Consider the following 22,079-nt stretch of genomic DNA (forward strand, 5'->3'; position numbering starts at 1 on the left):
AAGATCAGAAACCGATGGTCAGGGTCTCACCCTTGGCACGGCCGCCACCTGGAGCCAGCTAATTCTGTGTTGTAGGATGAGGAGCACCAGTTGTGACAAAGGTGTTTCCACACACTGCCCAATGTTCCCCTGGGGCCAAAGCCACCTCTGCTGAGAGTCACTGGGCTGGACGAGGAGGGGATGGGGAGGGAAGACCTCCAGGGCAGGAACGGCGGCCCTGACGCTGCCTAGCCTTCACGACAGCGCTCCCAGGGTTCCCCCCTTTACAAATGGCCTGCGGGCACCCACCTTGCTGCCAGTTTTCGCCCTGACCCCCGAGAAAATGGCCCCCACCACGACAGGGAAGTGCAAGGAGCTCAAGTTGTGGCCAGTGAAGTGTCCGGAGCTGGGGGCGGGGGCGGGGGCGGGAGCCGGGCTTGGCGTCAGGAGCGCCCCCTGGTGGCTCAGGCCCAGGGGGAGGGGAGCGTGAGGGTCAGGGCAGGGCCTGGAGCCCCGTCAGACCCACGGCAGCCTGAGCGAGGGCACAGGGAAGACCTGGGCGGTGAAGGTAAGAAGGAGCTGCAGGAAACGGAATACTTGCAGCTCACGGGGCGAGGTCTGCGCTCTGCTCCCCCCTCCCCAGCTCTCTCCTTGCCTCTGGTGGCTGGGACTGCAGCAGAGCCAAGAGGGCCATCCAGGCCGGGCACCCCAATCCTGGGCCCATGTGTCTCCTTGGGGGCGCTGCTCTCTGACCCTTTTGCATGCACGTGGCGTTGACCAGATGTCTCCGGCAGCTCCAGGCCCCTGTTGACAGGCTGGCCATCCTGGAGCTGCTGATGGAGGAGGGCAGCTGGCTATCCATCCGTCACTCCCACCGTCCAGTGTGGCATGGGGCGCCAGCATCGAACGGCCACGCTGATTCTGGGTCCCTCAGATTGCTGACACAGACAGAGCCCCGCCCCCGCCACGCCCTGAGAACACCAGGCTAGACGACTGTAACCTGAAACAGCATCATCCTCCCCAACAGCCCTACGAAGTCCACGTGTTGTCACCACCGCATTTGGGATGAAAAGACCATGGGGCAGGGGGCTTAGGGAATTTGTCTGGGGCCACAGGGCCGGTACGCTGTGCAGCTGGGACTTGAACCATTTCTCAGAGTTCCTCAGGCTCTGACAAAGAGGCAGACACCAGAGAGAGGAGGCTGGAGCTGGGTCTCAGGGCTTCCACGGGGCGCGGGGAGGAGAGGGAGAGGAGGTGCCTCGAAGGGCAGCTGAGCAGTTTGGTGATTCTGAGAGGGAAGCACCTGACTGAGCCTCTCTGCGGAGAGGGAGGAAGGAGCTGGCTGAGGGTCTACGGAGACAGGAGGAGGAGGAGAGATGGCCTGAGGTCGAGGGGATGGCCCTGGAGGAAGAGGGGGAGGTGGGGAAGGGGGTGGTGAGGCTAGCAGGGGTGCAGACTGGGGGGAGGGGCGGGGAACCGGGTGCGCGGCCTGGGAGGCTGCTTCCAAGGAGCTGGTGGGGGAGCGGTGGAACCGGTGTTCAGAGTTCAGGGCCTGGGAGTTTGCAGTGATGCTGGCGCAGACCCCGCCTCCGGCTCAGGCATCCGTAGGACAGTGTGGCAGAGTGTAAAGAATGTTCCAGAATGGGGCGCCTGAGTGGCTCAGTCAGTTAAGCGTCTGACTCTTGATTTCCGCTCAGGTCATGATCTCAGGGTGGTAAGATCGAGCCCCGTGCGGGGCTCCGTGCTCAGCAGGGAGTCTGCTCCCTCTCCCTCTGTCCCTCCCCGCAGCTTGCACAACAAGCACACACTCTCTCTCTCCAAAATAAAATCTTAAAAAAAATTTTTTTTTTCCAGATGTGGTAGAGGGATGATGGTGGGGAGGATCCTGGGCCAAAGACGGAGAGAAGGAGGAAGGCTGGGAGTGGCTTCTGGGCAACGGGGTAAAGTGCACTCCAGGCACTGGTACCCTGGGTGAGGTCAAGAGGCTGGCCAGGGCTGCACAGGTGTCAGACCCTGTGGTCAGAGGCTACCTGGGTGACCTGAGTGTCAGACACCCGTCAGCCCCATTCGGTGACTCAGAGCTGCCTTGCCCGTGTCCCTTCCTTGATCCAGCCGCACCAGAGCAGGACAGCCCTTCCTGCAGCTCTCAGCACCCTGCACCCTCACTTGCCCTCCTGCCTCTCAGGCTGTGGTTGGAGAGAGGGAGTCCTGGGGCAAGGTATCTGGGTGCAGCCATCCCAGCAGATGGGACGTCTGGGGTGTGCCCTGGGTGGGGTGATGAGGGCAGGGTGAAGGGTATGCGAGGGGATGGTCATCAAGGAGGGCGGGAGGAGCGAGGAGCAGGGTAGGGCCAGTCCTCCCCTGAGTCCGCTCAGCCCTTCCCATCATCCCACCTCTCCTGGCAACGGGACTCTGCCCCATCTGGGTTAAAAACTGGGGAAACTGAGGTGCACACAGCTCAAGAGGCTTGTTCAGTTGTTATGATTAGTAATAGCCACCTTTGAACCCCGGGATTGAACAGGCCTCTTGAGACTACTTCAGGCAGAGCGTGGGTCCAGCCTGCCCCAGGAAGCATCAGCTTCAGGGAGAAACAGTGGGATCCAGTCCTCCCCCTGCTCAGGACTTAGGCCAGGCTAGAATCCCAGGGCTCCGTGCTCGTTAGGTGTCACTCCTCAAACTTGGCCAGGGTGCAGGTGGGAGGGTTAGACAGGTGACGTTTCAAGGGGCATTTGGAATCAGAATGAATCTCAGCGTTGCCACCTCTGAGGCTGGCTGAAGGCAGGCCCAGCGCCTGGATGGGGCAGGAGCAAAGAATCATCCAGACAGGAGCTCAGAGCGTCCTGGGGGAGCATCCTGGAGAAACTGATGTGACAAGTATCTGTGGAGACCGAAGGAGGAGACTGCTCTGGCTGGGGACGGTGCTGGGAGGCCGGGGCCAGGCGTGCAGAAGACTGTTGGGAGGGGCGCGCAGGATGAGGCCGGGGTGTACTTGGAAGGAAATGGAGTCAGACAGGGGCAGGGGGGTGACGGAGAGTGGTGAAGAGCTGGGGACGGGTCCGGAGCTGGGGAGGCAGGGTTGGGGTCAGCGCTGGGGGGTACACAACCAAACAACCCCCCAGAACTTGGGAATGCAAGTCCCAAAGGAGTCTGCGGAGGTAAGAGGCGAAGATCCTGAGGGAGGAGATGAAGGGCGGACCAGGTGTGGGGATGCACAGTCAGGAGCACCCTCGTGGGCAAGTGTTGTCCTCCACGGAGCCTGGGCGGGCGGCTGCTGCCCGCTGGAGGCACTGGAGCGGGGGCGGGAGGGGCTGGGCTCGATCCTGCCCTAGAGACCTGACGATCCTCCCTCCAACCCTGCCCCCTCCCCATCAGAACCAGTAGTGTTAGCTGCAGGGCACTGACACAGGAAGGACTTCTCCAGCCCCCACGCCAGATATGAGGCAGAAATATCAGCAGCAACGGAGCTTTATTGGTGGTTTATTGGAGTGGATAGCGGGGGCCGGGTCTCCGCGAGACGGCAGGATGTGGGGTCAGTGCGCTGATCCTTCGGAGGAGCGGCACTCAGGCCGTCAGATGTTGCCCGCGAAGGTCCCGTCCTGGATCTGTTGGGTCCAGCGCTGCACCTGGCGGGGGGGGGGGGGGAGTGGGGGGGGGGGAGGCAGAGGGCGCCGGCTCAGCTACACGGGACCCTTGACCCTAGCCCCGGCCGGCCGGCCGCCGGCGCCCCCTCGGCCTGCTCACCCAGCTCATGGGGCACAGCGAGTGGAACACGCGGAAGTAATACTCGCAGGGCTGCGTGCTCTTCCCGCGGCGATTCATTCTCTTGACGCAGCGGTGGTAGTCTGCAGGGTGGGCGGGCCGGGCCGGAGGGGTGGCTCTGCGGCCCCGCCCCGCCCCGCCCCTCCCGGCCTAGCACCGCCCCTTGCTCCCTCCCCCAATGATGGTCCCACCCCCTCTGTCCGCTCGCCCTCCACGACTCAATCCCGCCCCTCCCCTCCAGGCCCCGCCCCTCCACGGCCAGACCCCGGCCTACCATGGTCGGCTCACCCGCTCCAGACCAAGCCCCGCCCACTCCCGGCCAGGCCCTGCCTCTCCCTCCCTCGCCCCGCCCCTCCAGGACTAGGTCCCGGCCCCCTGGGCCAGGCCCCGCCCACTCCCGGCAGGCCCCACCCCACCATTGTCGGCTCACCCCCTCCAGACCAGGCCCCGCCCCTCCAGGACTTGGTCAAGGCCCTCCAGGCCAGGCCCCGCCCACTCCCGGCCAGGCCCCGCCTCTCCCTCCAGGACTCGGTCCCGCCCCCTCCACACCAGGCCCCGCCCCTGCGGACCGTGGTTTTCCCCCTCCCCCTTCCACCCCAACGGTCTCCGCCGCCAAGGCGGGTCCCAGACCTTCTTACCATTTTCAGGTGGGGTGCTCCCCTTCCTGCCTCCCCTGTCTCACCCCCTGCCCCTAACCTGGCCCGCAAGGTCTCACCCAGGAAGTTCTGGTAGCAGTTTTGGGTCTGGTTCTGGTTGGGGAAGCGCGGGTCGAAGGGCGGTGTTGACCATTTCCCCTTGGGGGGCTTCTGGGAACCAACATCCAACATCCACGGAGGCGGCAGCTCCTGCGGGGGAAGGGGGGCTCCGTGGGGCTTGGGGGCGCCCCTCGTTGCGACCCGCACCCAGCTGCTGGCCCCCACCCCGAAGCCCAGCCCCTGATCCCACCCGCCCTGCCCTCACCAGAGTGATGTCAACGTGTCACTAGGTCAGCTGTGCTTGTGGCTCCGTCCAGGGGTGCCCCTCGCTTCTGAGTCTCGGGGGTCCAGCCCAGGAGAAACACGACCCCTGGCAGGATTGGCTGGGACCCCTGGACCCCAGCCAATGGGAGCCGCGGCGCTGCAGGGGATGTTCCAAGACGCGGGGCGGGGTCTGCGTGGACCCCCACACCCGCCGCCTCCTGCCCCCAGCCCCACGAAGCTCTTGCGGGTCCCCCACGCACACACAGGCACCCAGGCACTTTTGCCGAGTCTCAGACTCAGGCTTTTAATCTCTGCGAAGCTGGGCTCCCCGCGGGCTCTCCCCTGTCCCGCTCCCCGCCCCCCAATATATAAACGTATAGATAGCTCTGGTCTCTACTGGAGAGGGAGCATCCCCCCGCCCGGTCTTTTCAGCACCCTGCTTCTTACGGTAGAGGTGCACAGCACCCTGGGGGCCTGTGGGGAAGAGGAAAGAGCCAGGGTGGGGTCTGAGCTCCTGGACTCCGGTGCCAGGACTGAGGCGGGTCTGTGGGGTCTCCGGCTACCTGGCCAGGCTGGGCTCCTTTGGACACTTTGGCAACTGAGATTGAGTCCCCCGAATCCCGCTATTGAGGGCTCTCGGAACTGAGCATGCTGGAGAGAGAGAAAAAGCCAAAGGGGGCTTTGGGGGCCACAGGGAGAGCACCCTGAGTGCTCAGTAAACCCGTGCTAAATGAAGCGTGAGCTGGAACAGGGTTCCCCCCGCCCCCCGCGTCTTCCTGTCCCCCGGTGTACCTCCCAGTTCCTCTCCTTCCTGCCTAGTTGCTCTCCAGCCTAGCTGTGCATCCTTCACACCACACCCAAGTGCACTAACATCCCTCTCCTCCCAATCTCTCTGTGCCCACCACTTCCTACACCAGCTACCTCTCCAGGTCCCTCTTCCCCTTCCAGCAAGCTGCTTGCAAAAAGCTGGTCTGCTCCTCCTCTCCGAAGCCCCTCTTTGCGAAAGTACGGAGGTAGGTAAGTAGGTATATAGTGGGAAAATACACATCACATAAAATTTACCATCGCAACCATTTTAAACTGTCGTTCCGTGCCATTAATTACATTCACAACATTGTGGGACCACAACCACCTAGTTCTAGAACGTTTCATCACCCCACAAAGAGACCCTGTTCCCAGTATGCGATGCCTCCCCATTCCTCCCATCATTCCCGGCTCCTGGCGACCACCATTCTGCTTGGATTTGCCTGCCCGGCAAGCTTCATACAAAGGGCATCATCCACAAGGAGGCCTTTTGCATCTGGCTCCTTTCCCCCAGCATCATGTTTTCAAGCATCACAGCAGGTGACTCCCTGCTTCCTGTGCTTCCTTAGGCCTGCCCCATTCAGGTCTTTGTTACCACTGTGTAACAAATAATCAAATCCTTGCTGATGAATCCAGAGGCCCTGTCTCAGTCCCATCGTCCTGCACCTCGCTGTGGCCTTAGACACAGCTGCTCCCTTCCCGTGGCGGTCAGGATGCCCGTCTCTCACCATTCTGCACACCACGACTATGGTCTCCCCTTTTCCAAACACTCTCGTTGTCTACACTCGCTGGCTGGAGACCTCCTCCAGTCCCCATAGCTTCCAGAAACTCTCCATGTGCCGATGATTTCCCAAGTCACTCCTGACTCACATATCCGGCTACCTACTGCACATCTTCGCCAGACATCTTGGAATTCAGATGTCCAAAACGGAATTCCTGATGCTCTACCTGCCACCTACTGCATTTACAGCTTCTCCCAATGCTGCTGAGGGCCACGAACAACATCTCTCCAGTGTCCCAGATCCCAAACCCTACAGTTGCCCTTGATGCCTCATGGACAGGCCCAGCCCATGAGCCAATCCATTGGCCCAGCCATCGGAGCATATCTAGAGTCCTGCCTCTTCTCAACACTTCCAACACCTCCCCTGTTGTCCAAACCAACATCATCTCGTGCCTGGATCATGGTTCCTGCCTCCTGCCTACTCTTCTGGCTTCCATCCTTGCCCCCTTACCTTCCCGATGCTTGGGCCAGAGAGAGCCCCTTTCTAACATACATCACTTCCAGCCATTCTGTTCACCAACACCCCCCACCCCAGCTCACTCAGCAGCAGCAAAGCCGGCAAGGTCCCCCATGGTCGCCACCACTTCCCTGACTCTTCCAACGGCATTCTGTACTCTGGGGCCCCCTGGAACTCACTCTTGGTCCAACATAATATTGCACACACCTATCTTCCCCAGATGTGTGCATGGAGTCCCCCCCCCTCCAGGTCTTTTACACGAGTGACATCAGCTCACTGAGGCCCTCCTGGACCAACCAGTCCCATCCTGGAGGCTGCCTACCTTCACGCCTAGCCCCCCCCCCCCCCCCGCTGTCTTCCCATGGAGCTCTCACATTATATCATACACTATAATTGATTCAGTTTTTACTGTCAGGATTCCTAACTTCAGCACTACGGACAGTTTGTGTGGATCGCTCGTAGTTGGGGGTGGGGGTGGGGGACCATCCTGTGCATTGTAGGATGTTAAACAGCATCTCTGGGCTCTACGTAGCAGGTGGCAGGAGCATATATACTCCCCAAATTGCTCGGTGTTGTGTCCCCAGTACTTAGAACTTAAACCCACTATATATCGAGTCCATGAATAAAAGTGAAAAAAGAGGGAATGATCCTCTCTACCTTGCAGAGAATGGAGTTGACAGAACATGTTAGCTGTCACCCCAAGTACCTGGCTGAAGCACTGACACACTCCACTTCCAAGGGTGAGGGTGAGAGAGCCTCTGAGGACAAGCCGGTCGTGGTCAGAGGGCTCAGATCTGACATCTTCTTGGGCTCTTGAGGCTCTTGAGATACACTGGTGAGCTGTGGGGACACCCCAGCCTCCATCTTGGAGATGGGGGTCAGAGAGATGGGCGACCGGGGTGCACCCTCCCACTCCGATGCGGGCAGAGGGATGGGAGACTGGGAGGCACTGTCCATCTCCAGCTCCGTGATGCAGGGCACTTCGGAAGGCCCTGTTGTGTCCTGAGAAAGCTCCTTCACCCAGTGCTGCTTGCTCCTCTCTGCCCACTGATGCATTTTCCCCTTCACCCAGGTGCCCACCGGGGACTGCTCCCTAACCCCCACTGGTATCCCCTCCAGCGAGGGCACCCAGATGCCCACTGGGGACTGCTCCCTAACCGCCCCCGGTTTCCCCTCCGGGGAGGACACGTGACGGGGGCTGAAGGGCACTGTGCCCTCTGTTGACATAGCAGACGCCTGGGGAGCTGAGAGCCAGGAGGGCAGACCGACTGCAGCTGGCCTCTGGGGTGGCTCCTTGCAGTTGGCCATGATCATCATCTTGGCAAGGGTGAGCCCCTCCACCGAGAAGGGCCTGCTCTGTTCCTCTGGGCCTCCCTCAATGGCCAGCTCCTGCGTCTTGAGCCACCTCTGCTGCTCTCCTCTCTCCTTGGATTTGAAGCCAGGCATGTCCAGGGATATCTTCTCCTTCTTTTTGTGGACCCTGTCCTCCAACGTGCCCCTGCCCTTCAGGCCATCCACGGTGATCTCCCGGGCTTTGCTGATCACGACTTCCTCTGACTGCTTCTTCGTGGTGGTGAAAGGCAGCTCCATGAATGTTCTCTGGGTCCTCGTCTCTAGCACGTCCATCTCCTGGGTGCCCAAGTACAACATGGGCTGTGGAGTCCCTTCATGCTTCCTTCTCGCAAGCCCATCCCTTTTAGGACTTAATTCAGGCACCATGCCAAAATCGGCCCCATCCGGCGTCATCTTGTACTGACGAGGTGAGGTCACAGCCTTCTGGGACGGGGTAGGGATGAAGAAAGATTTCCTCCTTTGGAGAGTCGGGGACACAGCCTTTGGGGGAAGAGCCTGTATAGGTGGGGCCTTCCGGGACGGGCCATGTACCGCTGGGGCCTTCGGGGAAGTAGCCGAAGCAGGTGGGGCCTTCCGGGACGGGCCACGTGCTACTGGGGCCTTCTGAGGAGCCACAGGTGCAGCTGGGGCCCTCCGGGATGGGCCAGGGGCGGCCGAGGTCTTCTGGGATGGAGCACGTGCTGCTGAGACCTTCTTGGACTGGTCGAGGATGAATGGAACTTTCGAAGGGGCAGCACGGGTAGACAGCGTCTTCTGGGAGAGTGGCGGCCGCTGCCTGTGCCCAGCCTCTCCTTTGTGCTTATGGAAGGAGAGAGTGGCAGGGAGGGGGAAGGCCGGAGGGCCGGGCGCTGGGCAGAAGACGGAAGAGGACAGGGTGCTGGAATTCGGGTCCATCAGCTCTCCAATGGCCTGCCGCCACAGGTATGTGTCCAAGTGACCATACGAGCCCAGCAAGGAAGGCTCACGGCTGCCCTCCGAGATACAGCGGACCGGGGTCTCCACTAAACCTCCCAGGACCGTGCCCACCTCAGAGTCAGAGGAGCAACCCTGCACATGGGCCGAAGGAAGGGGAAGGATGATCAGGACCAGGGGAGGCTCCCAGACCCAGGACCCAGGAGTCCAGGCCCCCAGCCCCCTCCTCCCTCAGACCCAGGAGTCCATGCCCCCAGCCCCTCCTCCCTCAGACCCAGGAGTCCATGCCGCCAGCCCCTCCTCCCTCAGACCCAGGAGTCTAGGCCCCCAGGCCCCTCCTCCCTCAGACCTAGGAATCTAGGCCCCCAGCTCCTCCTCCCTCAGACCCAGGAGTCCAGACCCCCCAGCCCCTCCTCCCTCAGACCAAGAGTTGGGCCCCCAGTAAATAGCTGCCTTGGAAGAGGACTGTGTGTTGTTGATGGTGTTGGAAATGATGCTGAAGATGGTACGGATGGTGATGCTGGGCTTCTCTGGGTGGGAAGAAAGTAGTCTGAGCTTTCAGGGGAAGGGCGAGAACTTTGCGGATCCATAATAGAGGGGGAGGTGTGCTCACCAGAAACCTGGATTTTTGTCCGAGATGTGTCAGCGTAGAGTTTTGGTTGGGACCTGTGGAGGCAAAGTGGTGTGACTATGATGGCATCTGTACCAGGGTCCTCAGCCTTCCCCTGCCTCCCACCAGGAGCAAGACCCTAAGCCTACTTTTCTGCAGATTTCTGTTTAGCTTCAGCATGCTCCAGACGCGACCAGATGAGAGGCACAGAGTCGCCCACGGCCTGAGACTTGAATCTGCGCTTGAGGGTCTGACAGTGGGAGGAGGGACGGAGGGCAGAGAGGAGGCACAGCACCCCCAGCCCCCACCCATCCGCAGCCAGTCCTGCCCGGCCTGCTCACCTTGGTCTTCTTCTGTCTCTGAGATGCCATTAACTTGTAAGGAAAGTTGGGCTTAACAATCATGACTGCAGAGGAGGGGAGGTTTTGAGTCAGTGTCTCTGACAGGGAGGACACAGGGAGACGGGCAGGGGGCTTGGCCAGTGGAGAAGGGGAAGGTCTGACCACTCCTACTGCAGCAGATGCTGAGAAGCGGGGAAGAGCCTGATGGACACTGAGCCTGCTCACCTGAACGTCTGCACTGGGGCTGGGCCTGTGGACGAGGAGGCCAGTCAGGAGGGGTGGCCGCCTCCTGGTTTCCACATCTCCGTTACCTAACCAGCCCAGGACCCCAGGACCCCAACCCTTCCCCTTGCCAAGACCTGTCCTCTGCCCCTGCAAACCCTGGAATCTAGGCCCCCAGCCCCTCCTCCCTCAGACCCGGGAGTCCAGGCCCCCAGCCCCTCCTCCCTCAGACCCAGGAGTCCAGGCCTCCTCCCAGCCCCTCCTCCCTCAGACCCAGGAGTCTAGCCCCCAGCCCCTCCTCTGTCATCCAGGCCCCCAGCCTCATTTCTTGGGATTCTGGATTTCAGGTTGTTTGTCTTGGCTCTGAAATCTAAAACCATAGTTGCCCCAGGGGGCTGTGGGGGCAGTGCCCACCTGGAGGCGCCAGGTGGAGGCCGGAGGTACCACATGGGCCAGGTCCATGGTGGGTGTATTCAGAGTCCTGGGGGCCCAGGTTGTGGCAGGCTCATGGAGCAGGTTGATGAGACGGATCCAGCGGTCAAACAGGAAGCCAGCCTCTTTATCAGGGGCGTCCAGCTCCAGGTAGTAGTAGCGGCCTGTGATCAGTCGCAGCTTAAGGCGCCAGGCAGACAGATCATGCACGTAGAGGTGGGCCAGGTCCAGCGGGAGCATCCTGGGGGGTGGGGGCAGGAAGGAGATGGAGATGGTAGAGCAGGAGGTGGGACCGGGCGGGGGCAGATGGGGCAGATGGAGGCACCTGGTGAGGATGAGGTGGGAGCACTCCCTGGGGCAGATGGGGCGGATGGAGGCACCTGGTGAGGATGAGGTGGGAGCACTCCCTGGGGCAGATGGGGGGATGGAGGCACCTGGTGAGGATGAGGTGGGAGCACTCCCTGGGGCAGGTGGGGGGGATGGAGGCACCTGGTGAGGATGAGGTGGGAGCACTCCCTGGGGCAGATGGGGCGGATGGAGGCACCTGGTGAGGATGAGGTGGGAGCACTCCCTGGGGCAGATGGGGGGATGGAGGCACCTGGTGAGGATGAGGTGGGAGCACTCCCTGGGGCAGATGGGGCGGATGGAGGCACCTGGTGAGGATGAGGTGGGAGCACTCCCTGGGGCAGATGGGGCGGATGGAGGCACCTGGTGAGGATGAGGTGGGAGCACTCCCTGGGGCAGATGGGGGGGATGGAGGCACCTGGTGAGGATGAGGTGGGAGCACTCCCTGGGGCAGATGGGGGGGATGGAGGCACCTGGTGAGGATGAGGTTGGGTGCTCCCTGGGGCAGATGGGGCGGATGGAGGCACCTGGTGAGGATGAGGTGGGAGCACTCCCTGGGGCAGATGGGGCGGATGGAGGCACCTGGTGAGGATGAGGTGGGAGCACTCCCTGGGGCAGATGGGGCGGATGGAGGCACCTGGTGAGGATGAGGTGGGAGCACTCCTTGCCCTCTCCAGGCTGAGCGATCAGCAGGATGTCTGGCAGCACCAGGCCTGGCAAGGAGGCAGCCACGCCCATGGTCAGACGGTTGGTTCTGTGGTGCACGTACACGGGGGCCCCTTGATTGGTCACCTGGGGGGCCAGGGAGAGGGGCTGGAACCACTCCTCCAGTGCTCCTCTGGCACCCCCAGCCCAAGCCCCCTGCCACCGGAGCTGCCGCCCCCCCACTGCCTCATGCCTGCCTGGGTTCAAGTCCCCCAGCCCAGGGAGTTCCAATCCCCTCCTGCCTCTCTCCGCCCCCAGGGTACAGGAAGCTGGGGACCTGGACAAAGTTACTCTCGAACATGGGCAGCGGGCGGAGGGGCAGGTACTCGCCCTTCTGGAGGGTCTTCTGCAGCTCGCCCAGAGTGGGGACCCATTTTGAAGGTCCCTGGAGTGACTCCATGCGCCTGATGTTCTGAAACCGGTTCATGGCGGCTGGAGAAAAGATGAGTCACCACGGACACACAGTCAGGGAGCCGGGCATCTGGGCACATGGTCTGCCCAGTGTCCCCCAGCCCACCCGTACTGGCCCTTTGGGCTTCACAGGTGTGGGAGCTCAGCGGTTCCAGAGAGTGGAGCTTCCCCAGGGCTTGGCCATGGCCCTGAAGGGGGGGTGGTCAGCCCTAGCCTGGGGGAGGAGCCTTCCTGTGGAAGGGCTTTGTGACCTCATCAGACACATGTAGGACTCTTTCTGGGAACTCTCTGAGGGGCATGGATAGGCTCCCTTCCCCAAGATGTGGCCTAGGGTCTTCAGGGTTGAAGTCTGTGAATCAGAAGCCCCCAATCCAGACCCAAACTAGTGAAAACACTGGACCCTTGGTGGGGGCAGGTGGCGGGGGGGGTGCTGTCTTGGATATTGTAAACAAATAATTAACCAAGAGTTTCTGACTCTTAAGAAGGGAGGCCTGAGTACAGCCCCAACTCACCACTGACCTGACCTTCCTCTGGACCTTGAGTAAGACTCATACCCCCCACTGGACCTCAGTTTCCTCATATGTAACCTATTTGTGTCTGTGGCAACAACTGCTCAACATGGATTCTAAAGAAAGGGACGTGTGCTTTGGAATGAGCCAGACCTCCGGCAGAATCACAGTTGTCTCTCCCTAGCCATGTGACCCTGAACAACCACCACCTCCACCTCACCTCCCCTCACCTGTGAAGTGGGGCATAATGGCACATTCAAGGGATCGTGTAATTAAAACCCCACACTTAAGGCACGGTCCAGAGCAGGCACTCAGTGAGCCATGATTCTTGACTCCTTCTGAGGGTTTATTTGGGGAGAAGGTGTTGACTGGTATTCTTCCATTCTAAAAAGTGTTTATTATTTTTTTAAATGTGTCATGCAAAATACATGGTCATTGTAGAAATTCTGGATAATACAGATAAGCACAGATTTTTTAAAAAGTCACTCATAACTCTACCCCATCTTCCACCCTGAGGGGACCATTGTCAACATTTTGGTGCATTTTCTTCTAGGACTTATTATTATTACTAAAGATTTTATTTATTCGAGAGAGAGCATGAGAACAGGGTGAAGAGCAGAGGGAGCAGCAGACTCCCTGCTGAGCTGGGAGCCCGATGCGGGGCTCGATCCTGGGACTTCGGGATTGTGACCTGAGCCGAAGGCTGAGCCACCCAGGCATCCCTATTATTATTATTTTTAAAGTAAGCTCTATGCCCAATGTGTGGCTGGAAGTCACGACCCCGAGATCAAGAGTCACATGCTTTACTGACTGAGCCAGCCAGGTGCCCCATGTTCTAGGACTTTTAAAAACATCTATCCATCCATCCATCCATCCATCCATCCATCCATCCATCCATCCATCCATCCATCCAGAGAGACACAAAATGGGAATCATGCAGTGGTCAGTAGCCTGCTTTCTCTGTCTTAAAGCAGCCTCCATCTCATCCCCTCGGCATGGCTGATGGTATTCCATCACATGGATGGGTATAATTTATTAAACCATCCCTCATTGTTGGACATCTAGGTGGTTTCTGATTTGCTGTTGTGAACATCACCATAACAAACGTCAAACTTGTAGCTTTGTCACATGCAAGTATTGTAGGGCATAGGATGGCCTTCTGGAAGCTTCTATCAATTTACTGAGTGCCTACAAAGTGCAGGCTCAGACCCTGCCCCTCAGCACTCAGGGTCCCTGGGGGACCAACAATCTCCTCTCTGCTGTCCTGCCCACTAAGGGTCCCTACCTCTCTCTGCTCCAGGGACCCTGACGACCAGCCCCCAACCCTCAGTGCTCAGAGAAATCGCCTCTAAGTGGATGTGTATGACAAATTTAATTCCCCTTTCTCCATCTTACAAAGGTTTCTCACATTTTTGTACAAAAACCCAGGCCTCTTTTCCCTTTCCCTCCCCACCCCACCCCAAAAAGTAATTGTTTAATAAATAATATATGCTCCTGCCCAGGCCCAGAGGGCTAGGGGACAGGGAAAGCCTGCAGCCAGACTTCTTAAGAGATTCAAGAATGTAGGACTCCAGTTCCCTGCCCCTTTGGTCCCCAAGTCCACCTGCCTCCCACCCACCCCCTTAAATAAATAAGTATAAATAAGGCACAGATACCCCCCCCGACTCTGCCCAGGTCTCCTGGAGGGACCATCTCGAATTAGGGGGAGAGAAAGAGGGGGTGTTTTCCTGCTGCCATGCCCCCAGTCCCAAAATAAATAAATAAATAAGATGTGGCATCGAAGGACGTTGGTGGTTCCGGGTGGCGGGTCACAGCCGAGTCTTCAGCAGTAGCAAGCCCCGCACGGCCCAGTCAAGGGTCAGGTGCAGCCCCCCAAGAATGGCGTGGGCTGCCCTGATGCCTCCCCAGGCAGAGGCCGGGGGGGCCAGTGGGGGAGCTGGTGGGTCTGGGGGTGCTTGGGGTAAGGCCAGGCGGGACATCTGTTGGGAGAGGACAGAGGGTTAGCAATAGGTCAGGGGGTCAGTGGGGGTCCCAGGAAGGGGTCTGATTGGGAGGTTGGGGAGTCCAGGCTGCAGGCTTCCGGAGTGTCTCTGGCCTGTGGGGTAGGGTTTCTGGGTGGGCGGTTCTCAGCATGTTGGGTTCAGAAAATGAAGACTGGGACCAAAAGGTGGGGGTGTCAGAGCTGAAATTCCAGGGCCCAGTCCAGGGGCTTGGGGGCAAGGTCTATAGAATCAGGACTGGGATCCTGGTGCTAGGTGAGGGCTGGGGGCTGTGGGCTCAAGTCTGGGGTCGGGTCTAAGATCTCGGGGCTGGGGTCTTAGATGTGGGGTCTCTCCGATCCAAGCTCAGGGACTCATGGATGAGGGCTGGGCTCTCAGAATGGGGAGCTGGAATTTGAGGTCCAGGGTGTTTGTGGTCAGGCCCAGGAAGTGGTATCTGAAGTTTTCTGATCTCAGGGTGCTGGGTCTAGGATTTTAGCAGTCAGGGTTTGGGGGTCGTAAGGGCTCAAGACCAGCATCTGAGGTCTTAGGGACTCAGAGCTCAAGGTCTGAGACCTCAGGGTCTAGGTTTCTGAGGTCTGGAGATGGCAGGGTCTGGGGGGGTCTCGGGGCCACAGGGTTTGGGACACAGAGGAGGGTCTCAGAGGGTCCTGGGGTCTCGGGTTTCAAGTCTAGGTGTCAGGTCTGGGGGCTGGAGTGTCCTACCAGGAGCTGCAGCCGGCGAAGCAGGCGGTCCAGCCGGGCCTGCAGGGCACCCAGCTCCGGCTCCAGGGTCCGCAGGGAAGGGCCCCCGGCTCGGCGCAGCCACTGCACATGGCGCAGGTAGGAGAACAGGTCGGCTCGCAGCCGTGTCAGCACACCTGGGAGCTAGGACACAGGGCATGCGGGGCGTCAGGGAACACCTGCCACCTGCCTGCTCTGGCCCCCAATCCCTCGCACCCCCTCCATGCCCAGATCTCACCTTTGCCCCAGTCCCTTTCCCCTTCCCTTACTTGTAGGGCTCCCAGCGCCCCTGCACTCATGGCCAAGGTGGGAAGAGAGTCCAGGTTGTGGTCTCCGTCGGCTGGAAATTTGTCTCTCTGTGGGGGCAAAGAGGCCTTGAGGGGGACCCTGCCCAGCTCCAAGGGTCCCTCCATCCTCCAGACAGGCCCCAAACTCCTCCCTTCCCCCCGTTTCTGCCACCGTGGTAGCCCAGGAGCCCTCCCCACTCCTGGTCCCGGTCCCAGCCCATCCCCTCCAGGCTCTCCTACCAGCTGTGCCGCCAGCTGCCGAGTGTCCGCCAGGAGGGAGCGGGTCAGGAGGACGGCGCTGTCCAGCTCAGCCCGAGGGTCTGGGGAGGCCCGCGGGGGGCCAGGAGGTGGCCCCGGGGCAGCAGCTCTATCTGGCCACAGGCTCAGGGCGACCAGGACCAGGCAGCAAACACCTGGGGGCGGGAGGAAGCAGAGAGCTCAGACCGGACTGGTGGGTCTGAGGGAGGAGGGACTGGGGGGTCTTGAGTCCCAGGGTGGAGCGCCCAGGGCAGGTCGCAGGGCCGGGGCGGGCTTCTCTCTCCCTCTCCGGCTCTGGCTGCCCCGCCCGTCGGAGCAGACGCGGCCCGGGGCGGGTAGACGGGCCGGGCGTCTCCCGTCCGCCCCCGGACGCCGGAATCTGGGCCCCGGGGCGGGGCATGAGGGGGGAGGCACAGGCCAGAACCTGCCCCCTCCCCGGGCCTCGGGAGCCCGAGCCGGACTGAGAGCAGAGGAAGGGGACCAGGACAGAAACCCGGAGGCCCAGACCCCTCCCCAGGGGGACATCCCCACCCCCTAGGGGACCGCGGAAGGCCGGGCCGTGGTGCCGGGGATGGCTCCCGGAGCACACCTGGGCGGAGAGAGGCAGAGGCGCGGGCGCAGCGGGGGCCGCGGGAGGCGGAGGGAGACCCGGCGGCGGCGCACGGCTCGGGGGCTCCGGCCCGCTGGCTCCCCGGCAGCCCATCCCCCAGCTGCCCCGCCCACCCCCGCTCCCGCCAGCCAATCAGCGCCCCCCGGGCCGCCCCGCTCCCGCATCACACCCCCAGCCCGCCCCCCGGCCCTCCCCGGCCGCTGTCTGTCCGTCGGTCCGCATCTGTCTGGTTCTCCCGTTCCTGTCTGCACCACTGTCTCTCTTTCTCTCTTCCCCCTGGCTGGGGTCGGTGTTCTGGACTTGCGCTCACCTCCTGGGCGGGGGGGTCTCTGCCTCAGTTTCCCTCCCGGAACCTCTCTGTCGGGATGCCTGGGCGTCTGCGTCCCTCGGTCCCCGCTGACTCCCTGGGGGTCCCCGGCGGTTGGGGGTCACCTCCCGGCATCTGTCTCTCTCTCCGTCTGTCTGGGGATCTCCATCTCTCTCGCGCTGCCCTGGGCGTCTCTCCGCGTCTCAGCTTCGTCCTCCCGTCTCTCTGCCCGTCTCTTCTCCGGGCCTCCTGCTTTCTCGGAATCTCCTTTCCTCTCCGTCTCTGCCTCCCCATGGCTCCCTCACTCTCCTCTGTCTCTTTCTGTCCCATTCCGCTGCGCCTGTCTGCTCCCCACCCTCCTCGCCACGGGCCCTCCCTCCTCCCTTCCTGTCCCCCCCACCCCATGAACTTGAACCAACTTACTGTTCATGTCCCCACAGGGCAGGGGTTCCCCAGGGCAGGGGGCAGGGAGCTGGGGGCCTTTAACCCTTCCCTGTCCGCTGCCGAGGGGGGGGGAGCCCTGGGGGTCAGCTGGGCCTCGGCCTGGGGAGGGGAGGCATGTGCGTGTGAGCAGCGAGGGCCGTGGCAGTGAGGGAGTGTGTACGCCTGGGGGGTTATATAGGGGGCCAGGGCGGGCGGGCGGGGGGCAGGCGGCAGGGGAGGGCAGCCTGACACATCCTGACTCACCCTCCCTGCCTGCCTTTTCCATTCAGACGGAGCCGGCTGCCTCGCAGGGCTCACGCTGCCTCGCTCAGAGGAGGGCACGGAAGGAAAAGTTGGAAAAGTTGAAAAGAGAAAGGGGGGGGTGGTCGGAGAGGGGCTGGTGAGGTCATTGGCGTCCCCTCCCTCCACCTCCTCAGCCCGGGCCGCCACAGGGGCAGACACACGCGGCTCAAGAGCTGGGGCCCGGCTGCAGGCTGCAGGCGAGGGTCGGCTGGACCAGGATGGCGGGCGGAGAGGTGGGGAGAGCTGGGGACAGAGGTGGGGAGAGCTGGAGACAGAGCCACAAGACGCAGGCCTGGGGAGATGGACGGGCAAGGCAGAGCCACTCCAAGGGACAGAGAAAGCGAGAGGGATGGAGAGCGTGAGACCCAAGCAAGGACACAGAGATGCTTGGAGGAACGGGGACATTGAGGCAGAGATGGAGAGTCCGAAATGCAGAGACAGAGAGACAGTGACACACGGAGAGATGGGGACACTGAGCAGATACACTGCAGGAGCAGAGAGACCCACAGAGACTCCAGGAGGAAAAGGGACCGAGAGTTGCAGGCTTAGAGAAAGGCGAGGCAGGTGGCAGAAGAAACACACCGGTGACAAAGCGGCAGAGGCGCCAAGAGACAGAGGCAGGGAGCCAGAGACACTCAGAGATGGAGGCGCTGAGCGAGGGGGGCAGAGAGGAGCAGAGTCTCCGGGAGACAGGCAGGGGCAATGTGAAGGTGGGGAGAGAAGCAGAGACAGGAGACCGAGAGAGGGCATGAGACGAGGTGGGATCTTGCGCAGGTGCTGCACCCCCTCTGTGCCTCAGTTTCCTTATCTGTGAAATGGGGTTAACCGAGCACCCATCCCCCCGCCGCCCCCCCCCAATGCCTGGGTAAGGATGAGTTCACTTGTGTAGGGCACACAGTCAGCCGTCACTAAATGTGAACCATTGCAATTCTCTTCCTTGATTTTTATTAACACATACAGGGGGACGCAGAGAAAGATGCGGCCTCTGGGAGGGTTGGAGATGGCGAGCGAGCGGGCAAGACAGTGAGGGTGACGGACACGTGGAGAGAGTGGCTCAGCCAGGGAGTGGGCATGGGGACCGGGCAGAGATGGCAATGCACAGAGGGACTGGAGCAGGAGATGCGGGGAGGACGGGACAGCCAGGGGGACACAGGCACCCTGATGGGCGCCAGGGCCAGAGGCAGAGCCAGTGAGGGAGCAAGTCCAGAGCCCCATCCCCGGGAGCATCCCCCTCCCAGCGAAGGACCAAAGACAGGATGGGAGGGAGGAGACAAAGTGACAAGGACTTCTAAAGTCCCCCCTGCAGGTCCCCTTCTGGCCCTCAAAACTGTGCTGAGCTGGCACGGGGCTCTGGGGTTGAATGGTGGCTAGAGCCCTCCCCCTCCCATCCCCCACCCCTGGGGGTGGGGGACGACTGCTCAAGTCCCCGGGGAGGTGAGGTCACAGCCCCCCCATGGTGGGACATGACCTCATTGCCTCAGGTAAGAGTTCTCTCTCTTGTTCTGTCATGGCCACCCCTTCCAGGGCCCCCCAGGGGCCCTCCCCAGCCCCCGCTCCCGCAGGGACCCAGGCCTCTGACCACTGGGTCTCCGCCCCTCAGGGGGCCTGTTTCCGGCTGAGTCAGCGTGGGGGGCCCAAGGCTGCGTCAGTGAGGGGAGAACTGACGTAGCCCCCCCCCCCAGACCGGCAGGGCCAGCCAAGGTGACTCAGGCCACCAGCCTGGGGGATGGACTGGCCCGGGGAGATGGGTACTGGGCCCGGGGCCAGACTGAGAGCAACAATAGGGATCTCGCAATGGCAGCCCCTTCCACCTCCTGGGAACCAGGGATACCACCCCAGACCCTCTTCTTCAACCCAGCATCCGGGACTCCCAGCCCCCTCTTCCCTCAGACCCAGAGGGCAGGTGTCCAGGCCCTAAACCCTGGTTCCCAGGTGGAGAGAAAGGTGTTGCCATTCTGCTGTTTGGAGAATGCTCTATGGGAAAAGTCAGGAGTCTGGGGCTGGGTCAGTGTACGTGGCTTGTGCCAGTCCCCCCCACCACCTTGCCTTGGCCTGCTCCCTGAGGCTGCGGGATCATCCTTCCCCTAATTCCATCTTTCCTGGCTGCAGGAGGCTGAGGGAGATGGGGTGGGTGACGGCAAGAAGTCAGGGCATTGCTCAGCATCCTGGGTCTTCCCCATGAAGCGGGGGGGCATTCAAGTTCCTTCCATTGCAAGGAGAGCAGGAAGGGATGGGGTACCCACACTCCCATACTGACAGGCAGGACTGGGGAATCACAAAAAAGTGACAAGATGACACCAACACACAGACACAGAGACTGGAGCACAGACATCCAGAGTGAGAAAAAGACGAAGTCATAAAACAATGGGGTCTACAGACAAAAGAAGTTCTAAAGAAACAAGCTCAGAGGCTCGGAGACAAGGACCAGGGGAGCCCACAGCCCAAGGCTCTGAGGGGGGCTCACAAACATGAGAGAAGATGCCACTGGAATGCGAGCCGGGAGCCAGGGGTCCTTGCTCATGTGCTGGCCCCTGGGCGAGGTAGGGCTGGCTGGTGTGAGGTCAGCAGGTCCGAGGCTGTGTGTGTCCGTCTGTCTGTCCCTGGGGGGTCCTGTCTGGCCTCTGGGGGGTGACGGGGCAGGCGGGCCGCAGAAGCAGCCCAAACCTGTCATTAGCGGTGAGGGCCGTGACGGCGGGGGCCCCCCCAGTTCCAAGCCGCGGTCCAGGGCCGGCAGCCCCGCCCCCCACCCCCTCCTTGATCCCTGAGGAATCCCGGGAATTGCGAAGTGGGTCCAGATGATGTTGACACAGGAAATGGTCATCAGCTGCTGGCCTCAGCCCCACAACCCCTATGAACCCCCCACCCCCGGCCCCCTGCTGAGCCCCCTCTAACCTGTGTCATCTCTGACGGAGGCAGCCCAGGGCCACTCAGCTCCCACCAGGATGTTTACAAGAGATGCACAGGGCAGGAGTCAGCCTCACAGGGCTTCCTGAAAAATGGGGTCTGGACTCCCGGACAACTGCCCTCAGACCCAGTCCCTGGCCTCCTTCACTATCAGACCCAGGAGTCCAGGCCCCCAGCCCCTCCGCCCTCAGACCCAGGAGCCCAGACCCCCAGCCCCTCCTCCCTCAGACCCAGGAGTCCAGACCCCAGCCCCTCCTCCCTCAGACCCGAGAGTCCAGAACCCCAGCCCCTCCTCCCTCAGACCCAGGAGTCCAGACCCCCAGCCCCTCCTCCCTCAGACCCAGGGGTCCAGGCCCCCAGCCCCTCCTCCCTCAGACCTGGGAGTCCAGGCCCCCAGCCCCCTCCTCCCTCAGACCCGGGAGTCCAGGCCCCCAGCCCCCTCCTCCCTCAGGCCCAGGAGTCCAGAACCCCAGCCCCCTCCTCCCTCAGACCCGGGAGTCCAGGCCCCCAGCCCCTCCTCCCTCAGACCCGGGAGTCCAGGCCCCCAGCCCCCTCCTCCCTCAGACCCGGGAGTCCAGGCCCCCAGCCCCCTCCTCCCTCAGGCCCAGGAGTCCAGAACCCCATCCCCCTCCTCCCTCAGACCCGGGAGTCCATGCCCCCAGCGCTCTCCTCCCTCAGGCCCAGGAGCCCAGGCCCCCAGCCCTCCTCCCTCAGGCCCAGGAGTCCAGACCCCAAAGCCACACTGCCCCAGAAAGCCCCCTCCTCACTGTACTGCAAAGCTGAGTAGAGGTTCACCTGAGAGAACTAGGGATCCTGGTCCCAACCCCGCCCCCCAGCTGTCCTCCTCCACCACTAAGGGGAACCAAATGGGAAGCTTGAGGACCTCCATGTGGACCCCTTTCCCCATTTGTGGGTGGAGAGACTGAGGCCTAGGGAGAAAGGTCTTCCTGCCCACGGCCACACTCACAGCCCTCACATCTTCATGGCCCCTTGCACACTCCCGACCCATTCTCCACTGGGAGGCCTAGAGAGCCTTTGGGACAGGAGTACTCCTGAGCAAAGGCGCTGGCCTCTGGCCCCACCCCCATTTTCCCCTTGTCCTCCTAGGCCACCTGGTTGTTAAGGAGGCCTCCCTAACAATGGGGCTCAGTGAGCCTCAGCGCCCCCCTGCCCCTGGCTGCTAGGGGGGAGACCCCTGGCAACGAAGTCTCAGGAGACTCTGGGCCACCTGGAGCTGCCCTGCAGGCTTCAGGTTACTAAGCAGAGGGATTCCTTGGCAGGAAGGTCTCCTGGGCCCCACCTCTTGGGGTCCTCTGGTTGGCAAGAACAAGGTGCCTTAGACCACCACCCACTTTCTGCCCAAGTTGCTAAGGAGGCTCTTTTTATGCCCAGGCCCCCACCCCCACCCCCATGGACCCTTCTGTCTGGTTGCTGAGGAAGCAACTTCTTTTTTTTTTTTTTTAAAGATTTTATTTATTTATTTGAGAGAGAGAAAATGAGAGAGAGAGAGCATGAGAGGGGGGAGGGTCAGAGGGAGAAAAAGACCCCCCGTCGAGCAGGGAGCCCGATGCGGGACTCGATCCCGGGACGCCAGGATCATGACCTGAGCCGAAGGCAGTCGCTTAACCAACTGAGCCACCCAGGTGCCCAGGAAGCAACTTCTTCACAACCAGGCATGACCAGGC

The 22,079-nt window shown here is 61.5% G+C and overlaps 3 protein-coding genes and 1 long non-coding RNA gene across 9 annotated transcripts; 1 reads left to right on the forward strand and 3 right to left on the reverse strand.

Annotated features, from left to right (window-relative positions):
- Positions 1 to 3,433: 3,433 nt before the first annotated feature.
- LOC113935893 (cytochrome c oxidase subunit 6B2) lies at positions 3,434 to 4,851 on the reverse strand. Its single transcript, XM_027618516.1, has 4 exons — positions 4,699 to 4,851; positions 4,454 to 4,583; positions 3,721 to 3,821; positions 3,434 to 3,602 (listed from the first exon to the last, which is right to left on the reverse strand). Exons 2-4 carry the CDS (start codon positions 4,563 to 4,565, stop codon positions 3,549 to 3,551), a joined length of 267 nt encoding a protein of 88 aa, XP_027474317.1. The 5' UTR covers positions 4,566 to 4,583; positions 4,699 to 4,851; the 3' UTR covers positions 3,434 to 3,548.
- A 189-nt stretch (positions 4,852 to 5,040) lies between these two features.
- On the reverse strand, positions 5,041 to 12,273 carry FAM71E2 (family with sequence similarity 71 member E2). 6 transcript variants are annotated; one of them, XR_004819723.1, is made up of 11 exons: positions 11,990 to 12,273; positions 11,592 to 11,667; positions 10,592 to 10,850; positions 10,181 to 10,205; positions 9,956 to 10,020; positions 9,764 to 9,864; positions 9,618 to 9,670; positions 9,458 to 9,534; positions 7,446 to 9,139; positions 5,261 to 5,348; positions 5,041 to 5,171 (listed from the first exon to the last, which is right to left on the reverse strand). XR_004819723.1 is itself a non-coding variant. In XM_035724860.1 (10 exons), exons 1-10 carry the CDS (start codon positions 12,084 to 12,086, stop codon positions 5,321 to 5,323), a joined length of 2,607 nt encoding a protein of 868 aa, XP_035580753.1. In that variant the 5' UTR covers positions 12,087 to 12,273; the 3' UTR covers positions 5,062 to 5,320. The 6 variants fall into 6 exon arrangements, 2 of the variants coding, with proteins under 2 accessions (XP_035580753.1, XP_035580754.1); XR_004819724.1 differs by having other exon boundaries at positions 11,592 to 11,746; XR_004819721.1 differs by having other exon boundaries at positions 11,592 to 11,746; positions 11,937 to 12,273.
- Positions 12,274 to 13,491: 1,218 nt separating this feature from the next.
- Positions 13,492 to 17,341, reverse strand: IL11 (interleukin 11). The gene is made up of 5 exons (XM_027618498.2): positions 17,188 to 17,341; positions 15,830 to 16,002; positions 15,572 to 15,658; positions 15,285 to 15,446; positions 13,492 to 14,558 (listed from the first exon to the last, which is right to left on the reverse strand). The coding sequence occupies exons 1-5, from the start codon at positions 17,192 to 17,194 to the stop codon at positions 14,388 to 14,390; spliced, it is 600 nt and encodes a 199-aa protein (XP_027474299.1). The 5' UTR covers positions 17,195 to 17,341; the 3' UTR covers positions 13,492 to 14,387.
- Positions 17,342 to 19,074: 1,733 nt separating this feature from the next.
- LOC113935910 lies at positions 19,075 to 22,077 on the forward strand. The gene is made up of 3 exons (XR_003524158.2): positions 19,075 to 19,191; positions 19,799 to 20,030; positions 21,954 to 22,077. It is a non-coding gene; the product is annotated as an uncharacterized LOC113935910 (long non-coding RNA).
- The last annotated feature ends 2 nt before the right edge of the window (positions 22,078 to 22,079 follow it).

The sequence above is a fragment of the Zalophus californianus genome, chromosome 17 (assembly GCF_009762305.2).
Source record: "Zalophus californianus isolate mZalCal1 chromosome 17, mZalCal1.pri.v2, whole genome shotgun sequence".
Classification (NCBI taxonomy): Eukaryota; Metazoa; Chordata; class Mammalia; order Carnivora; family Otariidae; genus Zalophus; species Zalophus californianus.